General features: G+C 47.6%; 2 protein-coding genes across 2 annotated transcripts; one reads left to right on the forward strand and one right to left on the reverse strand.

Annotated features, from left to right (window-relative positions):
- The first annotated feature begins 1352 nt into the window (after nucleotides 1-1352).
- LOC125526750 (UDP-glucose 6-dehydrogenase 4) lies at nucleotides 1353-3873 on the forward strand. Its single transcript, XM_048691390.1, has 2 exons — nucleotides 1353-1535; nucleotides 2112-3873. The coding sequence occupies exon 2, from the start codon at nucleotides 2128-2130 to the stop codon at nucleotides 3568-3570; it is 1443 nt and encodes a 480-aa protein (XP_048547347.1). The 5' UTR covers nucleotides 1353-1535; nucleotides 2112-2127; the 3' UTR covers nucleotides 3571-3873.
- Nucleotides 3874-15476: 11603 nt separating this feature from the next.
- Nucleotides 15477-19319, reverse strand: LOC125526752 (probable WRKY transcription factor 57). The gene is made up of 4 exons (XM_048691391.1): nucleotides 18767-19319; nucleotides 18098-18253; nucleotides 17073-17526; nucleotides 15477-15974 (listed from the first exon to the last, which is right to left on the reverse strand). The coding sequence occupies exons 1-3, from the start codon at nucleotides 19099-19101 to the stop codon at nucleotides 17085-17087; spliced, it is 933 nt and encodes a 310-aa protein (XP_048547348.1). The 5' UTR covers nucleotides 19102-19319; the 3' UTR covers nucleotides 15477-15974; nucleotides 17073-17084.
- Between the last annotated feature and the right edge of the window lie 208 nt (nucleotides 19320-19527).

The raw sequence follows: 19527 nt of genomic DNA on the forward strand, positions 1-19527 counted from the left end.
CGGTGTTTGTTAAAATGTCTCTGAGCTAAGAGGTTCTCTATATTTTGTTGTTGATGTTGTTGGTGGAGGTTCTTTAATCATTATGGTCTGTTTTGTTATGCTTTTCTTACGACTTTCTTGATCTTGAAGAAACTGGCAGAGTGTTATGATTTTTCTTTTTGGTATAAGAGCGCAGATGGCTTGTATTTTGATGATTTGAATATATTTTCTTTATTTTGTTTCTTTCATGTGATGTGCAGAAATAATGCATTGTAGTAGTACTTGAGAAATTTGTCACATAACAAAAGGAAGTTCTGCTATTTGTTGACTTTGTTAGCTACAAGCATGTGACAACCCATGACCTTGGACTGTGTAAACAAGTGCCCTGCCTGTCAGTATCTTTCCTAAGTGATGCCTTCAAGAGAGAAGAAAGACGAGGAGTCTTTCTTAGTCTATTAGCTGCACTAATCAGATGACAGTGACTTGTTGTCAAAGAAAAATCAAATGACAGTGACTTAAGAGTAGGACCATAGAGAATTCTGTATTTTCGTGGCTGCACTCCTTTTTCTCTTGAAATAAGATATATATATATATATATATATATATATATATATATATATATATTCAGAGCTCAAATCTGAGAGTACTACCATGGATGCCGGAGCTTTCCTGTGGAAGGTTCAGCCACTGCATTTTAACCAGTAAAAAACTGCAAGTGGTTAATGGTGATTGGTGAGATTTGAGAGAGTAGAGTGTCGTTGGGGCAAGCAACGGCATCAACATCAGGCTCCTGATTTTGACCGTGTCTGGGCTTTGAAGGCTTCCATTGCATGCTCCCATTGGTTGGACACAGCAAGGCAGCATTTCTTACATCTCAACCGAACACTCTAACTTCAGCATCCTAAGGTGATTTTGTCCTCAAAATTACTCTGCTGCTGGCATAGTTGACCATCGATTAAAATAGTCCATGTGCTTGCCCCCAATTATTCTTCCACGCTATTCATGTCCTTGGTTCATGGGATACGAGTACACAGCCACTTCCTCTGTATTTATTTTGTATGCATACACTGAACTTCAGAGATAAGAATGAGAAAAAAAGGGCCCGGAACCTTCAGATCTGATCACACACTAATTAATTATTCCATAACAGCGTGGTATTTTTTTTTCTGATTGGTTAGAGTGAGGAGGTTGGTGGTGTGTCATGGACTCGTCTGAACCCTTTTCTATCAGCGCAAGTTTGGTGGGCTCATGGGTGGCATGAGAGCGGCACTTTGCCTTGCGAGACCAGCCCACACACACCTACTCAATTTATTCCGGCTTCTGAATTCTGACCGGTCTCCACACGGTTAATTTTCCACAGCGAGCAAAGGGGTAGATCCAACCTGGTGGCCTCGGGCAACGGGGTATATAAGGAGTTGCAGCCTCCTCTCTGCATACAACCCGTGGGCAGCAGCAGCTTCTTCTCTGCATACACCAAGAAGTCGCCTCCCTTGCTTTCCTTCCTCCAGCAGTGCGCGCCCCTCCTCTCGAGATCTTCCCCGAGTTCCTGAGATCTGGTGAGCGTCTTCCTCCCTGATCTGGTTAGGTTTGGTCTGTGGTTTGGTGCCTGATCTTTGCGAGGAGAGTGGCTTCCATGCTGTGGATGCTGTTCTTTTCTCGGCTTCTCTGAAGATGCTTGCTGCCTTCAGATCTGGCCGGTGGTTGGTTTGAGATTCATTGTCTTGATTTAGTTAGTGGTTTGGATAGTAGGTGCCCCGTGCTGTGATTTTCGTTTGGCCTGCTGTGTGTTGAAGCTGCCGGTGGATCGGATGATTGGTGTGATCTCCGTTCAGTCTGTCATGCTCCTCGTATGCAGTCTGCAGAAGTAGGCGCAGCGTTTTTTTACCCTCAAATTAGATCATGCTGTGATGTTGCTAGCATCTCATGCTTGTTTGCTGAATTAATTGGGTAGAAGATTTCTTATAACATATCTGTAGTTTTAACTCTGAGAGCATTTCTGTGACTTACTGTCTTTCTTAGATCTGAATCTCCATTGCTTCAGTTTTTCATCTCTGAGATGTGTGATAACTGATAAGAGCTGTCGATGCTCTGTTTTTCAGTCCTCTGAAGACGATTCTTTCCTGTCATCGCAGGTTGTAAGCAGCCAAGATGGTGAAGATCTGCTGCATCGGAGCTGGCTACGTGGGCGGCCCAACCATGGCCGTCATTGCCATCAAGTGCCCGGCGATCGAGGTTGTTGTCGTCGACATCTCCAAGCCCCGCATTGACGCCTGGAACAGCGACACCCTCCCCATCTACGAGCCCGGCCTCGACGACGTTGTCAAGGCCTGCAGGGGCAAGAACCTCTTCTTCAGCACTGATGTTGAGAAGCATGTCGCCGAGGCCGACATCATCTTCGTGTCCGTGAACACCCCCACCAAGACCCGCGGCCTGGGAGCCGGCAAGGCCGCCGACCTCACCTACTGGGAGAGCGCCGCCCGGATGATCGCCGACGTGTCCAAGTCGGACAAAATCGTCGTCGAGAAGTCCACCGTGCCTGTCAAGACCGCCGAGGCCATCGAGAAGATCCTGACCCACAACAGCAAGGGCATCAACTACCAGATCCTGTCCAACCCGGAGTTCCTCGCCGAGGGCACGGCGATCGAGGACCTGTTCAAGCCCGACAGGGTGCTCATCGGCGGCCGGGAGACCCCCGGGGGCCAGAAGGCCGTCCAGGCCCTCAAGGAGGTGTACGCCCACTGGGTGCCCGAGGCGAACATCATCACCACCAACCTGTGGTCGGCCGAGCTCTCCAAGCTGGCCGCCAACGCGTTCCTGGCGCAGAGGATCTCGTCCGTGAACGCCATGTCGGCGCTGTGCGAGGCCACCGGCGCCAACGTGTCGGAGGTGTCGTACGCCATCGGCAAGGACTCGCGGATCGGGCCCAAGTTCCTGAACGCCAGCGTGGGGTTCGGCGGGTCGTGCTTCCAGAAGGACATCCTGAACCTGGTGTACATCTGCGAGTGCAACGGCCTGCCGGAGGTGGCCAACTACTGGAAGCAGGTGATCAAGATCAACGACTACCAGAAGAGCCGGTTCGTGAACCGGGTGGTGTCGTCCATGTTCAACACGGTGTCCGGCAAGAAGATCGCGGTGCTCGGGTTCGCGTTCAAGAAGGACACGGGCGACACCCGGGAGACGCCGGCGATCGACGTGTGCAAGGGCCTGGTGGGCGACAAGGCCCAGGTGAGCATCTACGACCCGCAGGTGACGGAGGAGCAGATCCAGCGGGACCTGGCCATGAACAAGTTCGACTGGGACCACCCGATGCACCTGCAGCCGACCAGCCCCACGGCGGTGAAGCAGGTGAGCGTGGTGTGGGACGCGTACGAGGCCTGCAAGGGCGCCCACGGCGTGTGCATCCTCACCGAGTGGGACGAGTTCAAGAAGCTCGACTACCAGAAGATCTTCGACAACATGCAGAAGCCGGCCTTCGTGTTCGACGGCCGCAACGTGGTCGACGCCGAGAAGCTCAGGGAGATGGGCTTCATCGTCTACTCCATCGGCAAGCCGCTCGACGGCTGGCTCAAGGACATGCCCGCCGTGGCCTAAGTTCACCTCGTCGCCCCGCCGGATCGGAGGAAGAGCAAGAAGTGGTTTGACCATCATTCATTATTTATAGTTTGCATTTTGCAGGAGAAGCATCTACATTTTCTCTGTCGGCCATAAAATTTTAGTAAATCTTCATGTCTTGTCAAGTTTCGATTCGATACATGTTTGCGTCTGTAGATCTTACTTATAATCAAATCCTCGGGCCCCTGTGCTGCCTGAGGAGGTTTTCCGTTGTATCCCATGAACGAACTTTGTAGCCTGTTTTGCTGAAATCATTACAGAATCAATGTGTTTTTTCGCCAAGTTTGCAGCTGCTCCTCGTTTGCTCGTGTGTTTTGCTTCACTCTAGTAGCTTGTTGGCCAGTAGCGTAAAATCGACTAGTAGTCACATGATCCTCTCTGAACCAGAAGGACCCAGGAATGGAGTTTCAGTTTCCTCTGCCGCGGAATATGTTGCAGGGATCAGACAGAGACAGAGAGGCCTACCCATGGCGAGACAACCGGCATCGACGCGGCCCGGTGATGCGTGGGGCAGCAGGCCCGTCTCGCCGCCGGGTCGGCACGCATCTCTACCGGCCTACCGCACACGTCTTCCAGTTCCAGCTTCCATCTTTCCACGGTGTGGGATGCTATTCCCCATTCCGCGCCGGCCCGGCGCCCACGGCAAAGGCAAAGTCGTCGATCGACGCCTGTGAACAACAGGTGGAGTGCGCGTGGATGATGCCGGCCGGCGATCGCGTCAGACAAGTTTGATGATCGAATCCGCAGCGGTGCGGCGGCACGTGCTGGGTGCTGCAGGTCAAGGTCGATCGCCAAGTGGTGCGTGCAACGGCGCGGAGGCGCGGACGCGGCGTGCATGTGTGCCAGTCGACGACCAGACCTGGACCGCGTCGCCTAGGTGGGTGGAGCGGCGTTCGTCCCACTTTCCCACCGACGCCCACGTACATATACGTAGTAGTACGTGGTTGTGTGCGCGCGCGACACCTTTCTCCAGCTCCGGTTCACACACGTAAACACGCTCATTTCTCCAGCTCCCACACCTTTCTCGACGCCGATTGTTCCGGGAGCAACTATACAATAGAAAACAGGCTTATGGTAGAAAAATAGAAAAAATCGTCCTGGGTCGTCAGATCGAACTTGGATGGCCATATTCTACTGAAGAGATATGTGCGCTCTTCTTTGCCAAGTAGTCCCTCATTTTCAAGTTATTTTACTTCCGATCTCCGGTCATGTCCCTCTCCTTCCAATGCGAGCGGCGGCGGCTGAGGCCTGAAAAATCCCCAAGCCTAGCCCTAATGGTGTGCCCGTATCCCTCTAGCTTGTCGAAGATGGCGGCGGCGTAGATCCTGTACCTAGCTGGGCGACCTTGTCCACCGGAGGCGGCGTTCCATCTCCGCCCCCACGAATCCTGGTCGTCTCTGTGACGCCCCCGATTCAATCGTACACTAATCATACACGCAAACGTGTACGATCAAGATCAGGGACTCACGGGAAGATATCACAACACAACTTTACAAATAAAATAAGCCATACACGCATCATATTACAAGCCAGGGGCCTCGAGGGCTCGAATAGAAGAGCTCGATCATAGACGAGTCAGCTGAAGCAACAATATCTGAGTACAGACATAAGTTAAACAAGTTTGCCTTAAGAAGGCTAGCACAAACTGGGATACAGATCGAAAGAGGCGCAGGCCTCCTGCATGGGATCCTCCTAAACTACTCCTGGTCGCCGTCAGCGGGCTGCACGTAGTAGTAGGCACCTCCCGAGTAGTAGTAGTCGTCATCGACGGTGGCGTCTGGCTCCTGGGCTCCAACGTCTGGTCGCAGCAATCGGGTATAGAAAGGGGGAAAAGAGGGAGCAAAGCAACCGTGAGTACTCATCCAAAGGACTCGCAAGCAAGGAGCTACCCTACATATGTATGCATTGGTATCAAATGGAATAAGGATATCATATGAGGACTGAAATGCAGAATGTCGGAATAAGAGGGGGATAGCTAGTCCTCCGAAGACTACGCTTCTGGCAGCCTCCGTCTTGCAGCATGCAGAAGAGAGTAGACTGAAGTCTTCCAAGTAGCATCGCATAGCATAATCCTACCCGACAATCCTCTCCTCGTCGCCCTGTTAGAGAGCGATCACCGGTTGTATCTGGCACTTGGAAGGGTGTGTTTTATTAAGTATCCGGTTCTAGTTGTCATAAGGTCAAGGTACAACTCCAAGTCGTCCTGTTACCGAAGATCGCGGCTATTCGAATAGATTAACTTCCCTGCAGGGGTGCACCACATAACCCAACACACTCGATCCCATTTGGCCGGACACACTTTCCTGGGTCATGCCCGGCCTCGGAAGATCAACACGTCACAACCCTACCTAGGCACAACAGAGAGGCCAACACGCCGGTCTAAATCCTATGGCGCAGGGGTCTGGGCTCATCGCCCATTGCACACCTGCACGTTGCGAACGCGGCCGGAAGCAGACCTAGCCTAGCAGGCGTTCCAGTCCAATCCGGCGCGCGCCGCTCAGTCGCTGACGTCATGAAGGCTTCGGCTGATACCATGACGTCGAGTGCCCATAACTGTCCCCGCGTAGATGGTTAGTGCGTATAGGCCAGTAGCCGGACTCAGATCAAATACCAAGATCTCGTTAAACGTGTTATCTTGAAATAACCGCGAACGCCGACTAGGGCCAGGCCCACCTCTCTCATAGGTGGTCTCAACCTACCCTGTCGCTTCGCCACAAAGATCCACTCAGAGGGCCGTCGGGACAAACGTCCTTTCGGACCCAATCCGTGAATCACTCGCGGGTACTCCTACGAGCCGACCCGTCTTTAGTCACCACAAGTATCATATATTATGTATAGGTATATATCCGTGATCAACTCCCGAGTGATCACGGCCCGATAGTATAGCATGGCAAACAGACACGAATGTATGGCCATTGATGGTAAACTAGCATCCTATACTAAGCATTAGGATTGCAGGTAAGGTATCAACAGTTGTAGAAACAATGACAGGCTATGCATCAGAATAGGAGTAACGAAAAGCAGTAACAGGCTACACTACTCTAATGCAAGCAGTATAGAGGAGAGTAGGCGATATCTGGTGATCAAGGGGGGGGCTTGCCTGGTTGCTCTGGCAAGAGAGAGGGGTAGTCAACACCGTAGTCGTACTGGGTAGCAGCGGCGTCCGTCTCGGTGTCTAGCGAGAGAAGAGGGGGAAGAAACAATAAATATTTAAGCAAACAGATGCATAGCGATGCATGACATGACAAGTATCGGTGCTAGGGGTGCCCTAACGCGGTATGAGGTGATACCGGCGAAGGGGGGGAAACATCCGGGAAAGTATCCCCGGTGTTTCGCGTTTTCGGGCAGAGGAGCCGGAGGGGGAAAGTTGCGAGTTTGATAGGTTAGGGATGCGTGGCGGACGAACGGGCTGCGTATCCGGGTTTGTCTCGTCGTTCTGAGCAACTTTCATGTACAAAGTTTTTCCATACGAGCTACGGTTCATTTTATATTAATTTTAAAAGGTTTAAATCAATTTTAGCATTTATTTAATTAATTTAATTCAACATTATCCAGAACAGTGCACGCCGACGTCAGCATGACGTCAACCTGACGTGTGGGTCCAGTGGGACCCACCTGTCATACACTGTTAGGTTGATTAGGGTTTAGGTTAAAGTAACTACTGCTTAATTAAACTAACAGGTTAATTAGATTGATTAAATACGATTAATTAACTTAATGAGTTCATTAATTAATTGTTTAATTAAATATTTTAAATATTTTTTATTTATTTATATATTTATTTATTTTTTATATTTTTTTCTTTCATTTTCGTTCTCGAGGGGGTGGGCCCCGTTTGTCATAGGGCCAGGGGCCTTAACGGGTTTTGGCGCTCGGGTGCGGGTGTCACCCGAGGGGGCGCTGGGCAGCGGGCGCTGTTGCAGGCGAGGCGCCCATCGGGCGGACGAGCACGGGGCGGCAGTGAGCCGCAGCGGCATAGCGGCAGGGGGCGCCACGGTGGGGCAAAGCGGGCCCGCGACGTGCGCGTGAGAAGGAGGGCGCGGGCGGCGTGGTCAGAGAAGCGGGGCTGGCGCGCGACGAGGAAGATCCGGGGCGCGGGCGACGCACGAGTGCGCGCGTGCGCAGTGCGGGGCGAGCGGCGGCGCTTCGGGTGGAGGACGCGGGCAGGTACGGGGCGCGGCCAGCGCGCGCAGCCATGGCGAGGGCGCTCTCGGGCGCGGCAGCAGCGAGCAGAGGGCATGCCGCACGCAGGGGGAGGGCGCAGTGGTGAGCGCGACCACGGCGGGGTGGGCGCGCGGTCGACGCGAGGCTAGCTGAGTGGCAGCGAGCGCGGGTACGCTGGACGAGGCATGGTCCAGGGCGCAGCGATTGCGAGCATGGCCGCGGGCGACGTCGAGCAGTGCGTGGGTGAGGGACAGAGGGGAGAGGAGGAGCGGGAGGTGCTCACGGCGGCCGTAGGGGACGGGCAGTGGGGCGTGGGGAGGGCGACGGGATGACCGGGCGACGGGGGAAGCAGTCCCGCGAAGGCGTCCGGCGAGGTGGCGTTGGCGACGGCGGAGCGGTCCTCGGGCGGCGGCGGTGTCCTGTGGTGGCGTCGGGGAGGACTACACGGTGTAGGAGGGAGACGAAGGAGACCGGGAGGGGCGGCGCCCGGTGACCAAGCTCAGCGGCGGGGCACGGGGCCGGGTGCCGGAGACGACGAGCGGCGTGGGGAAGGGGGGTTGGGGCCCTCTGCCCCGATCCAGACGGGGAAGGGGAGAGAGGCGTGCGGAAGGGAACGAGTGAGGGAAGTGGGGTGGGTGGTTAGGGTTTCCCCCCAGTGGGGTGGATATGGGGGGTGTGGGGTACGGCTGGGCCGGCCTGGCGGCCCGATGGCCTGCTGGGCCGTGGCCCAGGGGGGGGGGGGGGGGGTTCTTCTATTTCCTTTTTTATTCTTTGTTAGTTTTGTTTTCTGTTTTTTATATTTTCTTTTCTTTTTTGTAGTTTCTTTTAGTTTTAGTTTTATAAAAATTACCACTAGTGCCTAAATTTGTATTTATCAACAAACTACTGTGAGATTAATTCATAACCCATAATAAAATAGTTTTAGCATTTTATAAATTCAATAGGCATTTGTTTAATTGTTTTCACTACTGTTTTAATTGTTTTAGAGCCTTTAAAGATTTTATCAAAGTTTGGTTTCTCCACCATAATTACTTACGATTTATTTGACACAATCCGAACATTTTAGTTTTGATATTTGAAAATTTTACTATTTGCCTTTAATTAAATTTGAATTTGAATTGGTTTCGAACTAACATGAGATTAGCGATAGTAATCGAAGTGACGTGGCATCATTAGCAGAGAATTACTCTAGCTTAATTATCCGGGCGTCACAGTCTCGTCGCCGGCGGCCGGGGTGCCCGAGAGGACCTCTCCTGTGCTCCGCTGTGACGTAGGCCGAGCAAATTTCCAGGTACCCTTCTCCAACGTCTAGAGGACGACTTCGATCCACCCATTCTCCACAGGTGGCTCCTTGATCTACTATTTGTCTTACCCCATCCAGCCATTCTCCACAGGTGGCTCCCCCTCCCCCTGCGTTCCTAGCTCCGACATCTGCTGGTGGCAGAGAAGAAACCTCGAGTCTTCAAGAATGCAGGTTTGCCATGCTCTAGATTGGTTCTGTCAATTTAGATGAAATTGGGAAAATAATACAATCAGCCATTCTTGTTCCATCATATAAGAATCTTGAGCTCTACTGCCCAACTTTTGTTAAACAAGGTATCCATTATAGTAGTATGAAATTGGTGCACAAGTCATTACTAACCATTCTAGTTTTTCTAATAGGAAAAATCACACATTTTTTTTCAGGATCTCTGGAGACCCCTGGTACATGTGATGGAATGTAGATCAAAAGAGCATGAAAAATAATAGAATGGAGTGTCATTTTTGGGCATAGAAGATCATTCAATGGGTAAGTATCTTCCAATTGGATCTGTGGGTGTTTTTTCTTATTCCCAGTCAGCTTGCTATAGTTTGCTTGGACTAGATTTTCAAACAATTCGGTATTGTGAAACTTTATTAACTTGCTAGAATTGTACATGAGAACAAACTAATCTCATCTACCTATTAAAGTACTTGAAAGTCAAGTGCTTGTCAGCACAAGACTGAAATTTACACTTGCAATATGTAGCACTTCACTGTTTTTTTAGAGTTTACTACTTCCTCTGTAAAGAAATATAAGAGCATGTAGATTACTTCTCTAGTGGTCTAAATGCTCTTATATTTCTTTACGGATGGAGTATCTATTTGTCCAGTAATGTTACTGAAACAAAACATCATGCTAGTTTTGCTGTTGTGAAACAATTGTGTTAGCTCTTTACTCTTCCTCATTCGGTTGTAATAAGTATAACACTCCGATTGTAAACTAAATGCAGCTTTGCTAGTTGTTCATTTGACTTTTTTGACTGTCATGTCGGCTATATGTGTAATGTGCTACTAAGAGATCGATGCTACTTAGGAGTTTCAAGTATGAAGGAGACATGTCTACTAGCGTATCAGGCATCCTGATCAAGTGGCTGAGCGAGTTTGTCTAGTACAAATTTTAGGTTAGTTTGCCCCTTGCAGAAATGAATTGCCCAGGCAAAAATTATCATGTTTGTTCTAGATAGTAACAATATCCAAATGATTTAGCATGGTTATATTGCATTGGAATGAGCTTTCCATTCACATATTCGAGAGAACGCTCTAAGAAATTTCATCTCCCCCTATGGCAGAAATTATACCTGATCAAATTGTTATTGCAAGTTTAGTGATGAAATTAAGTAAAGTGTACAAATGACTATATGCAGCATACAGTTCTCTTCCTCGATTCCCGCTAGTGAAATGGTATTGTTAATGCATACTCATTAGATTATCTCAGGAGCAAAATATTGAAGTATGGATGAGTGACACTCACACGGTCTTGTGCTCGAACTAATTCATATTTGTTTGGTGTCATCTTTCCAGCACATAAAGCTTGATGAACAAGAAGCACCAGCACCAGCACATAAATCAGGAACTTTTCTGTTATGTGCATTCACGATAGCAAATCACTGGGAATGCTCATGTGCAAGGGCAAAGCAGCCAAATTACGAGGAGAGAGCAAGTCTTGCTTGATGCCAAACCCCCTGTAATTGAGTGGTCTTTCCACTCTGCTTTGCACTTTGACTTTGTATAAGACTTGTAGATCATGGACCAGCCCTTGCTGTTTCGCTTCCGGAGAAATGAAATGAGAATAATGTAATTCTGCATATGGTAGTTGGTAACCTTCTGCAACATGATTTTGTATGCCGACTTGTTTTTATTGTCATGTGTGACCATTCTGATGCTTTTATTTCGCCTTTGTCTTTGCTTTTTGCTTAATTCTTCTTATAATAAGTGTAGATTAATGCCGGATCTTGGTTGCTTCGCTTCCTGCAAAGTTTTTGATGTTGGAAAGAAGTATTGTGTTCCTGCATATAGGAGCTTTGGATGATGCATGTTTTTTTAGCTTGGATGAGGCATGTGTCTACTTGCCTCAGTTTTGTTCATTTGGTTGCCGATTTTGCATTGGGTAGTTTTTTTTACAGTCAGTCACAAAAACATCTTATGAGTTGGGGCTCGGTCTGCAGGTAAGTTTGCTGAAATCTGAGCTACTACCAGCTTTTTTTTGAGAGAGAGAGAGAGCGAGAGGGAAGCTACTACTCTGGTTCTTGCTCAACGATTTGTGCCTGGGATGGTCCAATTGAATATATGCCTGAATGAGATGGCTTAAATTTCAAGTGTATACAAATATTGTGATAGATGTTGACAAAAAAAATTACAGGCCAAAATGTTCAATTTTTTTGGGTAATCAGTGATCTAGTAGAAGCCACTATTGTACTGTACTTAAGTATCATCAACGTTGAGAGGATTTGAAAGCTAGTGTTATTTACAGAGGACGAAACGACTGAATATGAGAAGGCTGAGGTGATTGCTATAAAAGTCATGTTTTACATATACATATTAGCAGGGGGGGTTTCCATAAAATGTCCATTATGTGGCCTGGGATGTCTCCACTAGAATCTGTACCATACATGTTCGATCCGGCGGTCCAGGATGATTTTTCTATTTTTCTTACCTAAGCCTGTTTTGTATTGTAGTTGCTCCCGATTGTTCCATACTATGATTTTATATCGGGCGTACACCAACTTGTGCGGCGAAAATATTTCTACTACACAAACTTACAATGTGAAATACTTTTTTTTGGCGGGTAATTTTTTCAAAATATTTTGAGCACACAAACTTGCAAAAAGCGATAAACCGGTGGGAAAACTTGCTAACCGGGTAGTACAAAACAGTCCAAATCACTATGAATCAATCATAATCGCACGCTTTTTTTTTGCTAAAAGGGACTAAGCTAAAAAATCACTAACAAGGTCCGCGATTAGGCCAATTAGAATTTTCTATTTATTACCCCTTGGTTTTTCGTAAATCTCGCTTCCGCATGAGGCATTCGCTAGCCAGGTTGCTAACGATCAAAATGTAGATTTATTGAAAACAAAAAGGGCCAGTTTCAAAAATAGAAATATACAGCTACATACAACACGAGGGGTCGGCCGGGGGTATCAAGATTTTCGTATGGAGAGCATTGCATCATGCAGTTCCGGTGAAACCCATCCTAGTTAACGAGGAAATCGATAATGACGGTCAGTGTTCGATGCTGATTGTTTCATATGATTTTATATACACATTTGTTCTGCGGTTGCGGTCTGACACGGGAACTAACTCCTCGAACTTGAACCACTCAATGCTACTGCCTCGGGTTCGATAGATCGGGGTAAGCTATTTTGGAGGCCCTAAGTGACTCGGCCTCTGGTTATTATCCAAGTTTGTCACTAGTGAGATTATCGGAAGTTATTGTTGTTTCTATATGGTACCTTCTGTGGATTAGATGAATGGTCACACATGAAGATGGTACCTTTTGTGGATTAGACGAATGGTCACACATGAAGATGGTACCTTTTGTGGATTAGATGAATGGTCACACATGAAGATGGTACCTATTGTGGATTAGACGAATGGTCAAAGATTAAGATGGTACCCCCTCCAGTAGGAAACTGGAAACTATTTATATGAGCTATGTGCACTGACTTTGCAAAGACTGCTCCGAGAGCTAACACATGGAGAATGTCAAATGGTGTAAACCGAGGGTTGATCTGCTGAAACTCAATGTTGATGCATCTTTTCACATAGATGAAGGACTTGGATCGACTGGTGCCGTGATCCGAGATAATCATGGAAATTTAGTGGTCGCATCTTGCTCTTTTTGTTCCTTATGCATCGAAAGCTTCTGCCATGTAGGCACTTGTAATAAAAGAGGGACTTTCTCCGATGGTGTCCCTGGTATCATCAAATTATTGCTTAATCCAACTGCTTTGAAGTTATTGAGATCTTTGGGGGGAATGACTAAACGGTGGACCGAGAGGGGCAACATTGTTTTCCAATGGCACAGAACATGAGATAGCTGATAATGTTATGAGAATCATATTTCATGTAATTGGGTAGATGATTCTCCCTCTTTTATTCTTGCATCTATGTTCTGTAACTGTTTTGTGTTGATCATAAAGCAAGCCCTGATGACGTTCTCATAAAAAAGAAGCTAAATAAAATAATCAGTTGCTTCCAATAAAATGTAGACTAATAAGAAATGATAGTGACACTAGACATGAAAGTGAACAAATCTGAACCTTTTTTGAAACTTTAGCACAAAATGAACCGGATCCAAAAAACATCACAAAATAAATCCATTTGCATGACGCAAAGTCAGGGCACCATGCTAGATAGCACGACGCCCTCAGTAGAGGTAGCCCCATCTAGCATGACTCCCCGGGCGTCGTGTAAATAGGTCATTTTGTTTTTTATGCCACTCATTTTATGCTAAAGTTTTAGAAAAAAAATGCTAGATTTGTTCATTTTCACACACGCTAGACAGGAACAAAGCGCAGGGAAAGGCTAAATGCCTCGTTCGGTCCTTCCCAACTAACTGAGCCTGACAGGCACGAGCATTGGAGATGCATGCACATCAACCCTTCGTAGGTCAGGTCGCCATTAAAAGGGATCTGGCTCTGGCCTGCACAGTGCACATTGCTCTCTGCATGTGAACACTGAAAACGATCGAATGTAGAGGCATATGGTTATGGTCGAACCGAAGGGAACATTCCATCCACCCCAAATTTAACCAAAAGTTGATAGCCGCACACTAGAAAGCAGGTGGTGCAGGCATCAGCTTTACAGCAAGCTAGCAGCATTTTTCTAAAGGGAGCACAGTACATTCCTAATTCCTTGTACTAGATGCACACATGATATAAAGCAATTTAAGAGCACACATTACTCCCTGTTCCACAATGTAGTGCATATAGATTTCTCTCAAAATTCAAACTTTACAAATTTTGATCAAGTTTGTGGTGAAAACATATATATCTAGAATACCAAATACATACCATTAGTTACATCGCAAGACGTACCTCCATATTGTACATATTTGGTATCGTAGAGATAAATAGTTTTATTTATAAACTTGATTAAAGTTTGCAAAGTTTGACTTTCCAGAAAAATCTATACGCACTACATTGTGGAACGGATGGAGTATTACATATAGGGCTCTTTTATGGTGCCAAGGAGTGAATATGGGCCTACTGTTTTTGTCAATTCGATGGATGATATTGAATGGTATCGATTTGCTCCAACACAAATAAGATGGAGTACCACCCCAAAAATAATAGGAGTACGTTGACTTTGGGGGTAAAAAAGGCAATTTCAATATTAAAAAGTGAAAAGCGAATCGGAATTAGTAAAAATATTTTGATATTTTATTATGCTCACATCACATTGCAATTAATTGAAAAAGTCCTCATGTCAAATCCCAAGAACCTATTTTAATCATGGATATCGATCTGCTCCGTCGGAAAGGAATGTCACTATTCTTTTCAGTTATTGCACATGGACAGCTGGCGACATCACCCAAGCCCATTTCGGCATGTGAGCGAATTTGGCACAAACCCACCCCATTTGTAAAGACTACCATTTATCATATATAGAAAGGTGGGGACGGGAGGGTGTTAATAGATGCTAACAAAGAGGAATTGGATGATGGCGGCGCCAATGGATAGAGAGGGGAAGACGAAGATCAATTCATCGATTCAAATGACTATCCCCCGACCACTTTCAATGGAGGCGACGGCGAGGACTCGCTCTGGATGGCAATGTAGATAGATAGATAGATAGATAGATAGATAGATAGAGATAGAGATAGAGATAGAGATAGATATTGGACAAAAGGAAGGGTGAGGCGATCCCAGCGCATTCCTTATCTGCAAGAATGAAGTACCTCGATTTCATGAATTGCGGCGATGGCGGATGGAGATGCAATCTCTGCGGAAGTTTTCGACTGTGCACTGCACGAGTTTGGCATGAAGCATATTGGTGGATAGGGCGGTGCACTGTGAACAATCTAGAATGGTTGGTGTCCAGTAAGGTGTCAAGCAAAGATGCGCCCGTGTGGGGAGGGGTAGGTAATTACCCCGGCAAGTGGGTCAAACCTGTTAGCATCGCACACGGGCCACGACCAGCCGTGCGATGAAGGCATATCACACACGGACCGCAGCCCACCGTGTTTTGCTGGGCCGTGCGCATAAGCAACACTTCCATAGTGACTGGCCCGATACCTGTGTAAAATTAGTGCTTTTGCCCTTGCACGATTAAGGTATTATAGTTATATACTAGTTATCTATAGTTCTATACTAGTGCTACCAAATTTTATCTAGAATGTTGTGACCCAGTAAAAGAAATCAGATTCGAAGTTGATTGGAGTAATAAAAAACAAAGAGTCGAATGAGCTAGCTGTATGATCACCCCGATACTCTGCATATGCAGAATCTCAAACATATATATACATCCACAACAAATTAACCCTGCTAGGCTGCTAGCTAGCTAGAAAGTCATAAAAGTTTAGGTTAATACAATACTACCACTATCAAATTGCTACAGTACATGCCAAGGGTCAAGTAGATCAAACAGATAGGCTGAAGTTAATTAGTTGGGCATAAATTTTTGCCATGAGATCGAGAATTGCACGGGCCTGTCCAATAATGAGGCGCAGTGCAAAATCAATAGCAAATCCTATCATCAGGAGAAAGCGTTGTACTCCATGCATGTCTTTGATCAATACCGGCCTCAGCCTGTAATAGGCTGAAGATCCAGCTCGGTCTCAAGGGACTCTGCAGGAGAGTATCGGTCAATCAGCTGGAAACCCTAGCTATGGGTAGCTGCTTGGTTATCTGCCTTCCCTGATCTGAGACATGTCATGACTTCAGAGTTCAGATATAGACAGTAGGGAGATAATTCTGCATAAACGGAAGTAAAAATGAAATCAGAGTAGGTTAATTACACCATAGAAACATGCATACATGTGCATGATATGCATGTCTGAGATAAGAGAGAGAGAGAGAGAGAGGGAGAGAGAGAGAGAGAGAGAAAGAGAGAACAAACAGATCTATAAAAAGGGTGTAATTAAACACCAGAAAAACATTGGTGAAAACTTGGGACAGGATATGTTGTGCTTTAGTACACGGTACAACAACTATATACTACCTAGTGCATGGAATGGATAGTACATGCATGTATTTATGTAGTACACTATATATTATACGAACTTGTTGTCCAATCAATTAATTCACATGTACTATACATATTGAAGATCTCCGTGTAAATTGGTTGCAGCTGTATGCATATATACGTATCATCCATAAATACATGGCATGCCATATTGATCTGACAATATGTACATAGCTGGTCCCAGCTAGCTAGCTAGATACTGGAGTACAGTAGTACTCGTGAAGTCGTGATATATGCAACCGCAAGGAATTAAAGCCCTACTACACAAATGTATAATTCTATATCCAACCAACTACTAGTATATATCCATACATAACACGTAACCAAAGCCCTATTGCACAATTTAGTTGTTGGATGGGAATATTTGGTTTTCAGTGTGAAACATCACTGTAAATTTTGTGCAATAGAAGATGAAGTGACTAGCAAAATCTGGGCAAACAATTAGCATATCAGGAAGTCAAAAAAGAATTGAGGGAAATAGCCAACTAATCATTCATGTGTTAACTCAACTGAAGTATGTGACGATAAATATTTTAAAGCCTCCACCATGGAAAAAATAAATTAAAACATGTGCTTATATACATAAACTATCTCACAAGGTTGCACATTTTTCAAAGTTATTTCGGAGGATCCATTATCAGCTTCCTGGATTTTTCTTAAATCTCAGTCTTCTAAAATTGTGTACTAATTATTTGGCCTAAAATTGCAGTGCTCAAAGTGCAAGATTTTAAGAGAATTGAAATTGCTATAAACTTTAGTCTGTAGATGGAGGAAATATGTTTGGATGATCCAACTATTTACAAAGCTTGTAAACTCTTAATAATTACCATTATAGGTCGTCATCCATTTCTTACTCCTGGAGGCACGATGTCGCCAAGCAGTCCCATGTCAAACGAAACATCTGGAGGCACCAACGAGGACGGTGTCTGCGTCGCGGAGGCCATGGGGCTATAGCTAGTCGACCTTCGCAGTTCGTCGCCGCCGTTGAGCTGCTGCAAAGACGGCGGCACGGAGCTAACGGCGGATTCCGACGATGCAGGATTCATCTGTTGTCGGCGCAGGGGCGGCAGGTTGTACAGCTGCTGAGTTGACACGAACGACATCTGCTCCGCGAGCGCGACGGTGGCGCCGCCGTGGAAGTGCATGCCACCGCGCTGGAAGGAGGTCTGGTGGTGGCAGTGCTGGCCCTCGTAGGTGGTGATCACCACGGAGGGGTCCTCCGACGACCGCTCCACCCGCTTCTTCACGGTGCACTTGCTGTTGGTGCACCGGTAGTAGCTCCTGCTCAAGATCGAAAGCCAGCTCGGTGAGAAGAGAAAAGATGGAAATGAACCACCACAAGAAGATTGCATGCTTCCTATGCCTCATCTCAAATATCCTCACTCCTCATTAGTCACCCGTATCTACTCTTCAGATTCTGTAGCTACATTGGGTAAGCTCTTTGCCCTGCGGATTCTAGAGCTACATGGGGTAAAGCTCAGTTGGGAAAAAAAACATTCCATAGCTGCTACATGGGTTGGGCAATCAGACCTCTTTCCAGTACGGTAATTAACTGAAAATCTTATATATACTGTCTATATGGAATAACTGATCAGAGACAAAAAAGTCCAAATTAATCGCCAACCGCATCTGATCAAACAGCAATTCCATGATCAGTCAAGGTCGATCGTTATAAATTGCTTGCGCATGATTTTCTCTTAGAAAATGCTTGTGGTTTTCTTTGAGAGAAAAAGGAAGTGCGCCGAAATAAGAAACCAAAAGCTTTACCCTTGCCCATGTGTGCAAATAACAAATACTATTAGAACACTATAAGCAACACAAGTGAAGTGATGGATAGATGTGGATCATGTACCTTGGGAAAGGGCTGTTCTTGACGGCTTTCTGCCCATACTTCCTCCATCTGTACCCATCCTCGAGGTGATCAACTTCGCTCTTGGTCACGAAGGCGAACCGCTGCTGCCGCGCCCGCTTCTGCCCCTTCTTCCCCGCCGTCGTCGGCTTCATGCTCCTGCGCGCACACATACATATCAACGCTTGATTTTTTAGGCAGAATTCTTCAAGATGGTTAGCTAGTACTCTCTCCGTAAAGAAATACCGGAATTACTGGCTAGCTAGCATGCTTTGCTCAACATGTATATTTCGAAATTAACATGTAGTAGTATGATCAAACGATCAGATCTAGAAGTGATGATGTATAGTACGCACGCGCAGTAATACATGCGTACGCGTATACGGATTGCGTACCAATACGTGAGGAAAGGGGACAGAAGAATAAACAAGGAACCAAGCGGCCGCTGTAGAGTAGAGAGTGTGGAGAGAGAGAGAGAAGAAAAAATAAAAGAGAAACCGCGTGAGAGTGAGACCGGGAACGATCTACTACGTAGTACGCACGCGAATCACGGCGGATCCGCGTGGACACGTCGCGGCCCGCCCGCGCTGCCGGAATTGCCCCTCGCGGACGCGCGATCCGCGTAACCATGTCGCAAGCAAAGATGAGAGGTGGACGGGCCGCTAGACTCACGCTGCGTCGGCGGCGCACTGCGGCTTGTCGGCGTTCTCCGCGGTGGCTGCGGCGCCGCCGTCGCCGCTGGAGCAGGAGGACGTGGCGCCGGCGGGCTCGCCTGACGCGGCCGGCATGATCTCGTCCGACGGCGCCAGCTGGACCTGCGCGGACGCGCTCGCCGCCGGCAGATCCAGCGGCGGCAGGTCCCCGGCGCCCGCGCCGAGGCCATCAGACCATCCGCCGAGCTCCGCGAACACCGACGACGAGTAATCCCCGAAGGCGTCGCCGGCGAACGGCGGCCAGTCCCCGCCTCCGCCCACCCCCTCCGGCCCGTCGCCCGCGGCGCCGGCCATGGCCCCCGACGACACCACGAGCACTCCGATCCGGCGGCGATCAAAGCTAGCTAGCTTCCGGGCTGTCGCTGCGAGAGAGAGAGAGACGAGCTACACTGGGTGTGCACTGCACCGGGGCTTGGGTTGGTTCTAGTTGTAGCGTGCGGCCGGGCCCTGGACGGTGGTGCGGCTGGCTGGGCTAGGACTAGGAGTAACAACTGGGGAGAGTAGGACTGGGGTCGCGCATCATTTTTGGTGCGGAGCGGAGCGGAGCAGACGCGTCGATAAGGAACGGATTTTTGGAACTTTCTCACGGTCTCGGTCTCCGTCGGTAACGTCTTGGTGGGTGGGTGACAGACGACTTGACGCTGGTGACCGCTGACAGAGAGAGCGCGCGCAAGTACCGGTACTTACTCAACGAATTACCGAAAATTACTGGATGGCATG

This window comes from Triticum urartu, unplaced genomic scaffold (genome assembly GCF_003073215.2).
Source record: "Triticum urartu cultivar G1812 unplaced genomic scaffold, Tu2.1 TuUngrouped_contig_1676, whole genome shotgun sequence".
In the NCBI taxonomy this organism is placed as follows: Eukaryota; Viridiplantae; Streptophyta; class Magnoliopsida; order Poales; family Poaceae; genus Triticum; species Triticum urartu.

Excerpts from the sequence above, each read along its gene's own strand:
- LOC125526750 (XM_048691390.1), top strand. The coding sequence starts at position 2,128 with ATGGTGAAGATCTGCTGCATCGGAGCTGGCTACGTGGGCGGCCCAACC.
- LOC125526752 (XM_048691391.1), bottom strand. The coding sequence starts at position 19,101 with ATGGCCGGCGCCGCGGGCGACGGGCCGGAGGGGGTGGGCGGAGGCGGG. Across the intron at positions 18,254-18,766 it reads CAGTGCGCCGCCGACGCAGC|GAGCATGAAGCCGACGACGG; the intron begins GTGAGTCTAGCG and ends GTGTGCGCGCAG. Across the intron at positions 17,527-18,097 it reads AAGAACAGCCCTTTCCCAAG|GAGCTACTACCGGTGCACCA; the intron begins GTACATGATCCA and ends GATCTTGAGCAG.